The sequence below is a fragment of the Ophidiomyces ophidiicola genome (assembly GCF_022830035.1).
Source record: "Ophidiomyces ophidiicola strain CBS 122913 chromosome Unknown scaffold_6, whole genome shotgun sequence".
Lineage (NCBI taxonomy): Eukaryota > Fungi > Ascomycota > Eurotiomycetes > Onygenales > Onygenaceae > Ophidiomyces > Ophidiomyces ophidiicola.
In genome coordinates, this window is record NW_026054646.1 from 68,703 (window position 1) to 82,075 (window position 13,373).

At 47.2% G+C, this 13,373-nt stretch overlaps 4 protein-coding genes across 4 annotated transcripts; 2 read left to right on the plus strand and 2 right to left on the minus strand.

Moving 5' to 3' along the window:
- Window positions 1–132: 132 nt before the first annotated feature.
- LOZ57_002189 (uncharacterized protein) lies at window positions 133–1,865 on the plus strand (the record flags this gene model as incomplete). Its single annotated transcript, XM_049251267.1, has 8 exons — window positions 133–352; window positions 413–494; window positions 548–572; window positions 625–903; window positions 961–1,127; window positions 1,182–1,395; window positions 1,449–1,634; window positions 1,698–1,865. The coding sequence occupies 8 exons, from the start codon at window positions 133–135 to the stop codon at window positions 1,863–1,865; spliced, it is 1,341 nt and encodes a 446-aa protein (XP_049109567.1).
- A 432-nt stretch (window positions 1,866–2,297) lies between these two features.
- ACO2 (aconitate hydratase) lies at window positions 2,298–4,751 on the plus strand (the record flags this gene model as incomplete). Its single annotated transcript, XM_049251268.1, has 2 exons — window positions 2,298–2,333; window positions 2,388–4,751. The coding sequence occupies 2 exons, from the start codon at window positions 2,298–2,300 to the stop codon at window positions 4,749–4,751; spliced, it is 2,400 nt and encodes a 799-aa protein (XP_049109568.1).
- A 201-nt stretch (window positions 4,752–4,952) lies between these two features.
- Window positions 4,953–10,172, minus strand: PSE1 (importin subunit beta-3; the record flags this gene model as incomplete). The annotated part of the gene is made up of 9 exons (XM_049251269.1): window positions 4,953–5,316; window positions 5,368–5,734; window positions 5,812–6,058; window positions 6,594–6,756; window positions 6,815–8,880; window positions 8,930–9,361; window positions 9,415–9,590; window positions 9,669–9,891; window positions 9,990–10,172. The coding sequence occupies 9 exons, from the start codon at window positions 10,170–10,172 to the stop codon at window positions 4,953–4,955; spliced, it is 4,221 nt and encodes a 1,406-aa protein (XP_049109569.1).
- Window positions 10,173–10,776: 604 nt separating this feature from the next.
- On the minus strand, window positions 10,777–12,950 carry LOZ57_002192 (uncharacterized protein; the record flags this gene model as incomplete). The annotated part of the gene is made up of 4 exons (XM_049251270.1): window positions 10,777–11,607; window positions 11,659–11,753; window positions 11,815–12,688; window positions 12,777–12,950. 4 exons carry the CDS (start codon window positions 12,948–12,950, stop codon window positions 10,777–10,779), a joined length of 1,974 nt encoding a protein of 657 aa, XP_049109570.1.
- Between the last annotated feature and the right edge of the window lie 423 nt (window positions 12,951–13,373).

The window sequence follows — 13,373 nt, forward strand, 5'->3', positions numbered from 1 at the left end:
CGTCATCAGATGTGCCGGGCGGCTCCCCGCCATCTGATAGGCCTCTGGCGACATCGTCGGGCAAACCACTGCATCGTTTGTTTTCCAAGTTAGCTGGTCAGTCGGAGGTGCGACGCTCTCCCGTGAAATATAATGGATTCCCCTGCCGTAACAGCCCCGCTTGACCCCCAGGAGCAGCCGATCCTCGACCAGCTGCTGCTCGTACGAGACGCTTTGTTACTACTGAAACAGGACAAATCTACCTATATCAAGTCCCAAGATGTTCTGCCGTTTTATGATAGAGTTATTGAGCAGGTACAACTGTTGAACAGCATCCGCTCGGGCAGAGTAGAGAAGAAAGAGCATAATAGAGGTTTGATAGCCGTGAAATACATTTGCATAAATGATCCGGTCTGATAGTAGCATGTTACAGTTGATAATGTCCTGGACGATTGCTTTCAGCTTATTTCCTTATTATTTCTTACTGTTGGTAGAAATAATGAAGCTCCCGCCACGTAAGTAAGCTGGATGTGCGATATGCAGAATCCGAGTTACTAACTCCCGAAAGATATTCAATGGCTTCAACCATCAAGGTAGATTGTCCCTTTTTGATACCGAGGTCATATTGCTGATAGGTTGCCACAGCGCCTGCTTGACCACCTAAAAGAAGCTTCCTTTTATAGTCAGAAAGATCTCGATTCCATAGCAAAAACCCTTCGAAAGATGGGAGAGACTGTGGACCGTGGCAAAGAAACCTACTCTCCACATCTTTTAACCCTCTTGCAGGCCCGTCTAGACAATTGCGAAAAACAACTAGCGGATTTACAACACGAAATATCCTTGCTATCTCCCGAACTGAACTCAACACATGAAACACTTATTTCGATATTACGATCCACTGCGGCTGCAAATACAAGGTCTAAGGTAGGTCTGGTGTGCTGTCCCACTTTGAAGCCGAAGACATTAATACCTTTAACATAGTTTTCTTTCTCTGAGGTCTCTGGTTTCAAAGATAGGTTAATTGAAATAAAAGGAAATATGAAAGATGGCAAGTTTGTAGCTTTGGATGGATCTGTACCTGAAGGCCAAGAGATAGTGAAAGTTCTTTTAGAAAGATGCTTAATATGGGTAGATATTGTTTTGGAACGGTATGGGCTTAATGCCAACCGCATTTGATTTTTACCGGGCTAACGCATCAATAGACAGGGAAATATTGACGAACGCTTTAAGGAACGGTATGATCATCTTGTCGATATTCGAAACCAACTGGATCGGCTTGCCATGACACAAGCGTGGTCCCTACGAGAGACAGATCTCTACATGTTTCAAAGGAAATTAAATCAAATTGACGCCTGTCGAATAAACGGTAACTTCTTGGATGCGACAGGTCGGCCGGCAGACCTTCATGCACAAAGGGTATAACCTCGGCGCGTGCTTACTTCACTTTTCTAATACTAACATATATCCAGACTCTATTATATCTGATTCGCCGAAGCTATGCGTTAATATACGGGCTTCTGATTTCCTCTGAGCCCGTCTCGGAAGCCCTCCTACCAATCTACAATCAACTCCAAACTCTACGGAAATGTTTAATGGAGGTCAAAGAGTCTGGAGGCGTCTCTAACTCCAGAGAATTATACCCCTATAGCATGAAGGTTAGCCCATTCTGCAGCCAAAACTATAGCCTCGATTGCTAATTTGTACCTGTACACCTGTAGCTCAATTCAATCGATAACATGCGCGTCGAAGGCAAATTTTACATAGGAGCAGACCTACCAGAAGGCCAAGGCAGCGTTAATGAATTACTTGCCCAATGCTATGATCTCTGTTATGAATTACGGGCCGCTGCGGAGGAGGAAGGTTCAGCCGAGCGGGATATCATATAGAAATTCCTCATCGGTGATGGAGGTAAGAAATTTTGTTTAGTCGGCCGTCTCCTTTCGGAGTTCCATACTTGGCGAGGTCATAAATGTATTCTAAGATAGGCGTGGTAATCTGTTGGGATAAAACGCCTTGCAAACGCAAGGAGAGACTAGCATGGATATTGGGCTTAAAATTTCTCAGGCATTTGTTGGATAGCTTGGTTATTGTTAGTTAATGCTGAATGTTTGTTGTCTTTCACGCAGAGGCTGAGAAAACGAGCTTGCATCTCGCGATTAGGTAAGCGTTCCAGCCCGAATGAAATAAATTACATGATCTGGCCAATCGGAGAATAGCTAAAAAAACATTTGGTAAGTCGTAATTACACGCGGTAAGATAAATCGAATTCTCGGAGTCATCGACTCTTCAACTCTACGCACGCGAGCAATTGCTTCATGATGATGTGGCGGCGCAGTCCCGCCACTGCTCGGGCTGTGAGTTCCAATGCCACTCACCCGTTTTCCATCATTCTAACCCGACAACTCCAGATTGCCCAATGCTCACCGGTTCGCCGATATCGCAGCTTTGCGACAGAGGCTACATTGCCCGCCAGACCAGAAGCCCCAAGCCGCTCACCTCCATATCCGAAAATTTTGGGTAGATTGAACGAAGTCCGGCGAATCTTGGGTGCAGACAGGCCTCTCACCCTCGCTGAAAAGGTCGTGTATTCGCATCTTGACAATGTGGAAGAGTCACTCCTCACCGGTACACAAAACGGGAAGAGTATTCGCGGACAAGCCAATTTGAAGATCAAACCAGACCGTGTAGCGATGCAAGATGCATCAGCACAGATGGCATTGCTTCAATTCATGTCCTGCGGACTTCCTTCAACTGCCGTTCCTGCTAGCATCCACTGCGACCATATGATTGTCGGTCAGAAGGGTGCAGATGTTGACTTGCCAGCTTCAATCCAAGGAAACAAAGAGGTTTTTGATTTTCTGGAGTCCGCTGCTAAAAAATACGGTATTGAATTCTGGCCTCCCGGCGCTGGGATCATTCACCAGACTGTCTTGGAGAACTATGCCGCCCCCGGTTTGTTTATGCTCGGAACCGATAGCCATACACCGAATGGCGGCGGGCTAGGTGCGATTGCTATTGGTGTTGGCGGTGCAGACGCTGTTGATGCTCTCGTGGATGCTCCTTGGGAACTCAAGGCCCCTAAAATCCTAGGTGTCAGGCTGGAAGGATCTTTGAGTGGATGGACGTCTCCTAAAGATATCATTCTCCACCTTGCTGGGAAGCTAACGGTCAGGGGTGGCACTGGATATATTATTGAGTATTACGGACCTGGAGTGGAGACACTCAGCTGCACGGGCTTGGCTACCATATGCAATATGGGTGCGGAAGTTGGCGCTACCACGTCAATTTTCCCGTTTTCCCCTAGCATGGTGCCATATCTTCAAGCCACTAACCGTGCAAGCATTGCCAAATCTACAGCCGAAATCGCCTCGTCCGGACCTAGGAATCTCCTGTGCGCAGATCCCAACGCTGAGTACGACCATCACATTACAATCAATCTTTCGTCACTGGAGCCACATATAAATGGCCCCTTTACTCCAGATCTCTCGGTGCCTTTGTCGTCTTTTGCAGAAACAGTTCGTAAAAACAATTGGCCTGAGAAGTTTGGCGCCGGTCTAATTGGAAGCTGCACGAACAGTTCTTATGAGGACATGACCCGAGCTGAAGATCTTGTGAAACAGGCTTCAAAAGCGGGTCTCCGCCCGAAAGCAGACTTCTTCATCACCCCTGGCAGCGAGCAAATTCGAGCTACATTGGATCGGGATCAGACGCTGAATACATTTTCCTCTGCCGGTGGCACTGTTCTCGCAAATGCTTGCGGTCCATGTATTGGTCAGTGGAAACGAACAGATGGTGTGGAGAAGGGCGAAAGCAACGCCATTTTCACATCCTACAATAGAAATTTCCGTGGCCGCAATGATGGGAATCCTGGAACTATGAACTTCTTAGCATCTCCAGAGCTAGTCACAGCTTTGAGTTTTGCGGGCAGCACAACCTTTAACCCTATGACAGACAGCATTCCAACTGCAAATGGCGGATCTTTCACATTTAGCCCTCCTCAAGGATCAGACCTCCCAAAGGCCGGTTTTGTCTCCGGAAACCCAGACTTCCAACCCTCCGTCGCCGTTCCAGATCCTGCCAGCGAGATTGTGATATCTCCCACTTCTGACCGTCTGGCTATTCTCGAACCCTTTGCTCCTTTCCCAAAGAGCGAGCTCAAAGGGCTCCGTGTTCTCTACAAAGTCAAGGGGCAGTGTACCACCGACACGATCTCTGCTGCTGGACCCTGGCTCAAATACAAAGGCCACCTTCCTAATATCTCTGCCAATACCCTCATCGGCGCCGTTAACGCTGCCACCGGCGAAACAAACGTTGCGTATGACGTGGATGGTAAGACTTACTCTATTCCAGATCTTGCTGCACAATGGAAAGATAATGGAATTGAATGGCTTGTTATCGCCGAGGAGAATTATGGTGAAGGCAGTGCGCGAGAGCATGCTGCTCTGCAGCCGCGCTACCTCGGCGGACGTATCATCGTGTCCAAGAGTTTCGCCCGAATCCACGAAACGAACCTGAAGAAGCAGGGTGTTGTGCCCCTGACTTTTGTGGACAAAGCTGACTATGATAAGATCGATGCATGTGATTCTGTTGATACTGTGGGCTTGTACGATTTATTGCAAAATGGAGGGCAAGGGGACGTTAAGCTCCTGGTTTTTAAAAGGAGTGGCGAAACCCTAGAAATTCCTGTGAAGCATACGTTGAGTAAAGATCAATGTGGCTTCATCCTTGCTGGTAGTGCATTGAATCTCCTAGCTGCTAAAGCAAGATCATAGATGTGTGTATATCATCAAAGAGCGGTTTTCTTTGATGAAGACCCTTTAGCTTGGAGTTTTGGCGTTTCCATTAAAAACACTTCAGTTATAGGAATCGCATTTGGAGTTTCTGTATATAGACTTGTGTATACCCTTATATTACTTAGAGAAAAATTTATGAAAGTGGTCAATTTGGGTAACATCAACGCCCAAGCAATCTAACTACACAGCGGCTTCAGTCTGCTCTTTGATTGCTTTGGACACAGCTTGTTCCAATGTCTCCATTGGGGGTGCCCCTATAGCCTCGTTATCCCTTTTCTCATACAGAGTTCCTCCCTCCGTCCATATCCGCCTTAGTGTGAGAACTGTCGCCTTTCCAACAACACCATCGTTCCAAGCCTCCTCTTCCAGCTTCCGCAACTCATCGAGAGGGGTGTGCGTAATATTACCCCATGACTGACCCCCAGTCTGACGCTCAAACTCGGCTAGTATATCAGCTGGCGTAGTAGTGAAGGAATTGACCTTCAGTGCCCGGTTTTTAGCCAAGGATGGCTGAAGGATAGCAGCAGCAACAAGTTTCCCAACGCTGCAGTTTGATTAGCCCTGGGCATTATAACGTACAAAAAAACAAACTTACTCATCCATAGTCGTTAAGCTTATCTTACCATGCCCGTCGCCTAGCAGGTCTGCCCTTCTCTCCTTCACCTTGAAAGCCCCCCCTCTAGCGTCACGCAGTCCAGGCCCCAAATAGAGATCAGCAAAAGGCCCAGTCACCACGTATGTATGCGCCAGTGTGCCTTTAACCTCGTCCAATGCAGCTCTCACCTTAAGCTTCTGCTGGTGAGGTTTCTCCTGCGCAGACGCCGGCGAGTACTCGATATCTGTCCCATACTCTGATGGGAAGAACCACTTGACTGAGCTCGACGGCGAGGCAGCAAGTCGAATCAAAGGAATTTGAGAAGATAGGACTTCTCTACCTAGGGCGCTTATGACAGTGTCAATCCCTTGTCTTGGGTCAGCAACCCCATCCTGAAGTAAGATCAAGTTGCCATCGGTGAGGGGCAAATGCCTTGATAAGCACGACGAATATCATCTTCGTTGTTTAGATTTCCAGTGATCACACGGATGCCTTCGTTTTTGAGATCGTCAAGAAATTCTGATTTCTTCTCCAAAGTCGTCAGCGAAGTAAATACTGCTATTGACTCGAGGTGGGCTTTTATCGCGACCAAAGCGCTGAGAATCTTAGATCCGATAAGACCAGTTGCACCGAAAACAAGGACCTTCTGCGGCTCGAGGCCTGGGGAGGATGCGGTTCCTTCGGTCATTTCCTGGGGGAGTGTAAATCGGCTATATTGAGATTCAATCGTCGTATAGTCAAATCAACAGTGGCATTTTTCCTGGATCTTGCATTATACCAGGCTATTATTAAGCTACGTATATGCATCTTGCCAATGCGGGGTTGGTAAAGCTAGTTGAGAAGCTACCGAATCATCTGGTATTTCAAATCCACTATCTTGAATGCTAAGAAAATAATGTTTTCTGTGCTGGTAGGACTGTAAATATCATGGGGAGTTCGGCTCTGAAAACAAAGGCTCTAACGAACCAAATGCTGAACACCACAAGACTAACTAAAGGTTTTGTTGGATGATTTTGCAAACATTACAGGGCATAGCGAGACATGAAAAACTGCAGGGCGCTGCAGAGTGGTTTGAGGGGCAAGGGGAAGAGGGAGGTTGGTGGCAGTAGTCAATACTGAGACTGAAGAAAGGGGGGACCGTGAATTTTAGCAGGGGATAAACAATTCCAAAGGCTTGTTATTTATTGAAAATATCTGCGCAGAACCATCTGTTTCTCTGGACGGACGTTACTCAGAGCTTGCTCCAGATTCACGTTTGGTACTGTTAATAGTCTTTTAGCCGAAACCACAACTCTTTCCGCAATGCCACCCTGTAGGGTCTCAGCGTCAAGGGCCTGAACAACATAGGTGAGAGCATTCTGGGCATGTGTTAAGACAGCAGGGTTTTGCCTGGCCAGATGATTAGCAATAGTTGCAAGAGTATTGTAGAAGGAACAAAGGGGCTTACTGGTCGATAAGCTGCGCAAGAAAAGAGTAGCCATAGGGGGCAGCTTCTTCGTCATTTAAGATCGGAAGTGTATTGACCCAATTATCAGCAACTTGTTGAGGATTCTGCACTTTGCTGGCATTGAAATGTAAAATTTTGGCAATGCTAGCACAAGCATTCTCAGTAGCAAAAACATGGTCTTCAGATCGGGCTTCTGCATGCTGTGTGACTTGGAACAAAGTAGGGATACTGGCTGCCACAAATTCACTCCAAGCAGCCCCACCTTTTTGAGCTGCAACACCAACACCGTATGAAGCTGCTTGGCGGTTGGCCGCATTGTCATCTCGCATGCCGTTGATCAAAGGCTGCAAAATGTGGTTTTTGTAGTTCCATGAATGCTCACCACAGAATTCGAGTACGTCATCTATAACGCAAAGAGCCCACTGTCGTTGTGTTGGTTCTTCGCTCACAACAAAGACATCGTAAAATGGCAAAATACGCTCCCAGGCTGGTAAGAAGTCCGATCCCTGGTTCTTGAAGGTCGTGTGGAAAGCCTTGTTCATATCACTGAGTAAATTCTGGTCTTCTTCGACTTCATATTCGAATGATAACGTCTCGTCATCACCTTCTTCCACTTCAGCTTTCTCATCCATTCGTCTCTTTACGCGGATCTGATAGTCTTCCAAGGTTGATCGGGTGCCTTCAACAAAAGCTTGCATTTGATCTTGAGTCAGACTGTTTTTGCCCGCTACCTCCAAGGATTCATAATAACACTGGAATATTTCGGCCAGAGTATCGACGGAGGGTTCCGCGCTTAAACACTCAATAATTTTTTCAACAGTCTTAGACCACAACTGATAAAATTCAGGAGATCGATCACCATGGGCCTTCTTATATGCGTTAAGCAAATGAGGGATAAGCTTGGCGCACGACACTCTAACAGGGTCGTGAAAGAAGAATGTCAGACCAGGTAGTGCAATCTTTTCCAACGGCTCGACAACGTAAGGCTCAAACGCAGCCTGGAGAACTTGTGCGTAAATTGTAATCAACTCGATCGCCACATTCTTGTCCTCAAGGACACTTGTTTTAATTCCAATAACCTTATCCTTCAGTGGAAGCAAGTCCCATTTGCCATCTTGCTCAACCTCTTGGATTTGTGCCTCATCATCAAGAATTTGTAAATCTGCCTTCGCAGCGGCCACTTGAAGTAATGGTGGCATAACTCCAGGAAGGTAAGGAACAAAGTCGGTCCCAAGGACGCGGCACATACGCCCCCAGCAGTGTAGAAGATACGAAGACTGTGGATCATCCGCATCGGTGATATTTTGCTGGATATGGGCGAGCAATTGTGCTAAGGTTAAGGCATCCTGACCCATTTTATCTTTGCCCACAGCTAATGCTATCAAAGTAGCACACTCCATAGCTTTCGCACGAATTTCTCTGTATTCTTTAGATTGTTCTTCTCTTAAGACATTGAACAGCATTGGCATCAACCTGTCGTAATAATTCGCGAATGTAGCTTCTGCAGAGTCGGCGATCGTGGCGATCGTACAGAGTGCTTGTCCCTGGACGAACTTCTTCGGACTCTGAAGTAGCCGAACAAGATGACCCAGCAACTGTTCAAGGTATGGTTCAAGGATTGCTGGCTCTGCCTCTTCACAAAAGTTGACAAGAGCCGCTGCGGCATGAGCTTGAACTCGGGGATGCTCCGAGTTTAGGGACGGAATGAGGTTTCCGAGAATCACAGAATGATATTTCTCTTGCATAGTGCCGGCAAAATCAGTGCTCATCTGGCCAAGGGCATTGCAGCCTGCAAATTTTACCCGTGGGTGTGGGTCCTGAAGGGCAGGGATAACAAGTGCAAGGACTTGTTGCAACTCATTGACCATCAAGTCGCTGCAGCCCTCGGAGATGGCAGAAATTGCCATGAGGGCAGCATGCCTATCTCGCCAAACAGCCGAAGAGATCATCCGTGGTACCCAATTGAATGTAGGAGGAAGAATAATTTCGCCGCCAAGTTTGTTGGCAAGTCGATCCATACATTGTTCACCAGCAACATGATTTTTGTCACTATCTTCAAGATCAAGCTTTCAAAGGTGTTAGTGGTGGAAAAACAATAATAAATCATAAACTCACATCTTCCGATGCTCCCCACTCAGCTGCATCATCATCATCTAAGCCAACATCTGTCATCAAGCTTAGGCATTGCGTCACCATGTCTTTTGCGAAGTCAGGATCCTTCTTGCACATCGTTGGCGCATAGTCTGCAAATGTGGCCATGAGCTCTAATGCATTTTGTCTGACTTGGTCTGACAACTCTTTGTCAGCAATGACACTAATGCTAAACTTCACAAGATTATTGAAAAGGGGCCTAAACATCTTAGGGCAGAGTTCAGCAATATCTATAAGGGAAACAAAGGCCTTGGAGAGTTCCTCGCTTTCATCAGCTTCCTTGAGTGGAGGAAGAATATTCAGAAGATCTGGAACTAAAGAAAAATATTTTGACTGGGACTTCTTATGTAGAGAACCGAAGAACGATGCAAAAGCTTCCATTGCAGAGATTCGAACCTGTAAAAAAGTTTGTTAGCCAGATCTTTCAAGTATTATTCAAGGGTATATACCGAGATGTGTTCATCTTTAAACCCCTTCATAAAAACACCAAGAACCGTCTCCTCGTGCTGCTTCTCAATGACCCGCGGTGTAGTGGAGAAGATGCGGAAAGCGGATTCGCGAAGGCCAGTGTCCGAAGACTGGCTGGCTTGAAACAGAACTCCAAGAAGTTCGGGCCAAGGTTCCCCTATATTCCAAAGGTATCAGCAAATCAAGCCAATACGAATACTATATGTCTCTATTCTCATCGCTGGACTATTCATACCGCTTTCTGTGTATTGTTCGGCGATAGCGGCCACCGCGTCTCCAACTTTGTTGCGCACATTTGATACGCTTTCACCGTTCAAAGCTTGCAGTAATTTTTGTCGAATAGCTATTCTATGGTCGGGGGAAAGGGTGAAGAACAGTCTTCTTGAGTCGGTCGAATTAGGGTCTTTCACAGACCGCGCAGCTATCCTTCGAAATAGAACAGCAGCAAATGTTCGTGTCTAGTAACGCAATGATAGTCACATCAGAATGCATTCGCAACAGTTCATTTGAAATGGTGAAGGGCAAGCTTTGTTGCAACTACCCCGCGCTCACTTACATTGGAATCCTCCGCAGCATGCAGCTGTTCAGCTAGTCCCATAAGCAAGACATCTGGGCGCTCTTGAACCCACTCATTATTTAGTCGCTCCTCGGCTTGTGTGCGTACCAGGTTGTCAGGTGTCGCTAGCCCCAGCAATAACTGAGATAGAGCAGTGTGAATTTCGGGTGGTAGAATAGACATCCTGCTCACAGTGAAGTTGATCCAGAGCAGCTAGAAGAGTTCAAGTCAGAAATGAAAGCAAAAGATGCTGTGCGCCAGACAAAGTGGCTTTGTGTCAAGGCACACAGAGCAACTCCAGTGTGGCCAACCGTGTCACGACAATATTTAGGGGAACTGTCGCAATGATGGGGTAGTTTAGACGGTAAAACTAGGTAATAAATAACCAAGCATGCGTGCTGCTGCTGGGCCTAAGCCTGGGAAACAAATGCAAGGTGTGCGATGTTTCACAGCAACGCGCATGGAAGTGGGATGGTTGTAAAGTGATATTTACTGCATGTTTGAAAAAAGTTTAGGGCGTGAATGGACCTCTGGCGCTAGTCCTATCGCGCGAGCCATGTTTGCTTTGTTTGTTATGGATGACCTGTTTGCAACCAATTTCCGTTTATTTGCGAGTATATAACCGGGTGTTTTCAAGTCTGGGTACTTTGGCTAACGTTTCGACGGAGGGGTAAAGGGTATTAGAAATAAAATACTGGAGAAAGCAGCAAAAGAAAAGTCTAGTAACATTTAGCGCCAATTCCAAACAGAGTTCTACACCGTTGAACAAAAGTCATGACTATGGAGGTCATCGCTTTCCAGCTCGACTTAAAACAAACACACTCAAGATGACAGCAGCAAGGGTTACGATAGCCCCTGGCAAGATAAGCTCGTTGGGTACACCCTGTATTAACTGTTGGTCTGCAGGTGTTTGTGCTAACGTTTGGACAACGGTTTTTTCGGTACGGATTGGCTCCGCCGGGCTCTGGGGGTCTTCTTCCGTTGCTGCTGGCGACCTTGTCACGATCTCAGATGGAGTTGATGCTTTGACGATAGCCGGCTGTGGTTCCTGTACAAGTAGCGGCGGTTTTTCCGGATCATGGACAAAAAGATCGACCTTCTCCTGCCTCGCTTTTCTGGCCTGTATGATAGCATCTAGAAGGTCTTGGTCAGTTGTAATAGACACCGTGTCGCCCTCATTATCCAAATAGCTAAGGGCATATCCGCTGTTACTCATTCGCCCTTCCTCCACAATGGCGTCACCACCAACAGCATCAACTTCAGCTCCTAGTTTGCTTGATACGTTAGCAACAAGGCCTGCAACGCCAGTCGATGGAACGACTTGAAGTCGATGAACACGTCCACTGGGTGCTTTGAATTTGAACGGGAATGGAGCGTCCTCGTTTGCGGCTGGCCGCGTCTCCAATATCTCTGAGTGTACATCTTCTCCGTGGTGTGATGCAGATTCATTGGGAAGAACGCTATCTCCGCGGTCTCTTAGGTCAGTACTGAGTAGAGATCGACGAGGTGTTTGACTATGACCTCCTCCAGAGACCATCGAGTCCGACTCATGGTCCATGGAAAGCCAGAATTTGTTCCATGCAGGACCTTCATTTTCATTCGTTTGCATCGTATTTATCTAGAAACATTAACAGGCCTTGAAATTGATATTAGGTATGGAAGGATATACCTGCTCTAATGTGGCATATGTTAATTTAAGAACATCAACCATACCAACAATTTCTCCTGATTCATTCATAACAGGAAGATTCAAGTAGTGCCCGTCTGGTAGCCAGTTAGTGAGAAAATCCAAAGACACGGGAAGTTTAAAAAAAGAAAAACCGACCATGCATTTTTCGAAGGGCAGCTTGTATACTCATATCGGTTGGGGCAAAATCGGGATGAGGAGTCATCACTCTCACAACACTGCAGGTGGCAGGATCCAACCCTGGGGCAATAACCCTCAAGACAACATCTTTACTGGTGAAAATGCCGGTGATTGAACCCTGATCTTGCACTAAAAGGGCAGTAGTGTGATGCTCTCTCATTAGTGCAGCGGCGTCCTTTACCGACGTGCGCACCGATACCGTAATCGGTGGCAGGCCATTTAAAACAGACTCCAGCGTGGGCCCGGACATTTTTTGTCTTAATGCCTCAACATACTGAATAATTTGTTGCGGCTGGGAAGCTCCAAGCTCAGACTGCACGCCTTCCAAAGCATCATATAATTTACGAGAGGAGCTATATGCGCGTTCAAGTTTTTCCATGGCATCATAGAAACATTTGGTGATATCGAGGATACCGGAGATATCCTGATTCTCGTCCATAACAGGGAGGTGACGAAAGCCCTTCCGGACCATTAAATCTAACGCGTCAGTAGCACTAGTATCGGTTCGGGCACATAGCGGGTTCTTCGTCATGATTTCTGCAATGGTAATGTCTCTCGCCCTTATTCCGGCCCCCACTACACGAAAAGCCAGATCTTTGGCTGTAAATATACCGGCGATTCGTTCGTCGTCGTCGGTTACAAGAACGCAATCTTCTCTTTTAGCAGCCATCATCTGGGCTGCTTCTGCTACTGTTGTGCTGGGTTTGATCTGAAGCGCCTGGCTGGGTTTCAGGGCGAGAACGGTACCAGGGGGAGCTTTGCGGGTGGATCGAGCCCGGGCTGGAGTGAATCTTTTCTTATTAAGATCTGCCTCCAGCTTTTTCCTAATGGCCTATCTCGTCTTATTAATGCATAAACTCCAATAACAGTGAGTTTAAGGGAGGAAGTGGGAGAGGGTTGTCAGTGGACAAGACATGTACCTCATCTCGTTTTGTTTGTTTTTGTCTACTAGCACTCAGCGTAGAACTTCCAACATCAGACGGTATACTCTGCGTGCTAGAATGGTCGACCTTTCGGGGTATAGCAGACGGGGCACCATCAAAAGGTAGCTGGCCGCGACCCATGGTTCGATTTCGAATGGTGCCGGCAGACATCTTGAACGAGTATACTGCTCAGATGTATCAACGACGTAGTAGATGACAGGATATCAAACGTCGGACTCCCTCGCCCGTTTGAAAAGTAAGTGCGATAACGAATCGGGAGACAGGGTTGCTAATGTCGAGAATGCCCGATTTTGCAACGGCAACAACACCAAGTCGGGTGGTTCGGGGCACGGGGCAACCACGTGAATAAACAACGACAGCTTGGCGCGCTAGGCCTAAAATAAGCCTCTCGGTCCCGTGACTCACTAGGCTCGCTTAGGGTGCGGCGCCCACAACGACAAACCGGCGAGCTCAAGCTGGTCGAGAAGCGAGCGAACAATCCGACCTCCCGACAAGCACCAACACCTCCGAAGCGCTGCTCTCGTCGCCCTCGCGCGCCCTCCGAAGTTTCCTCGTTTGTCGATTTCTGACTGA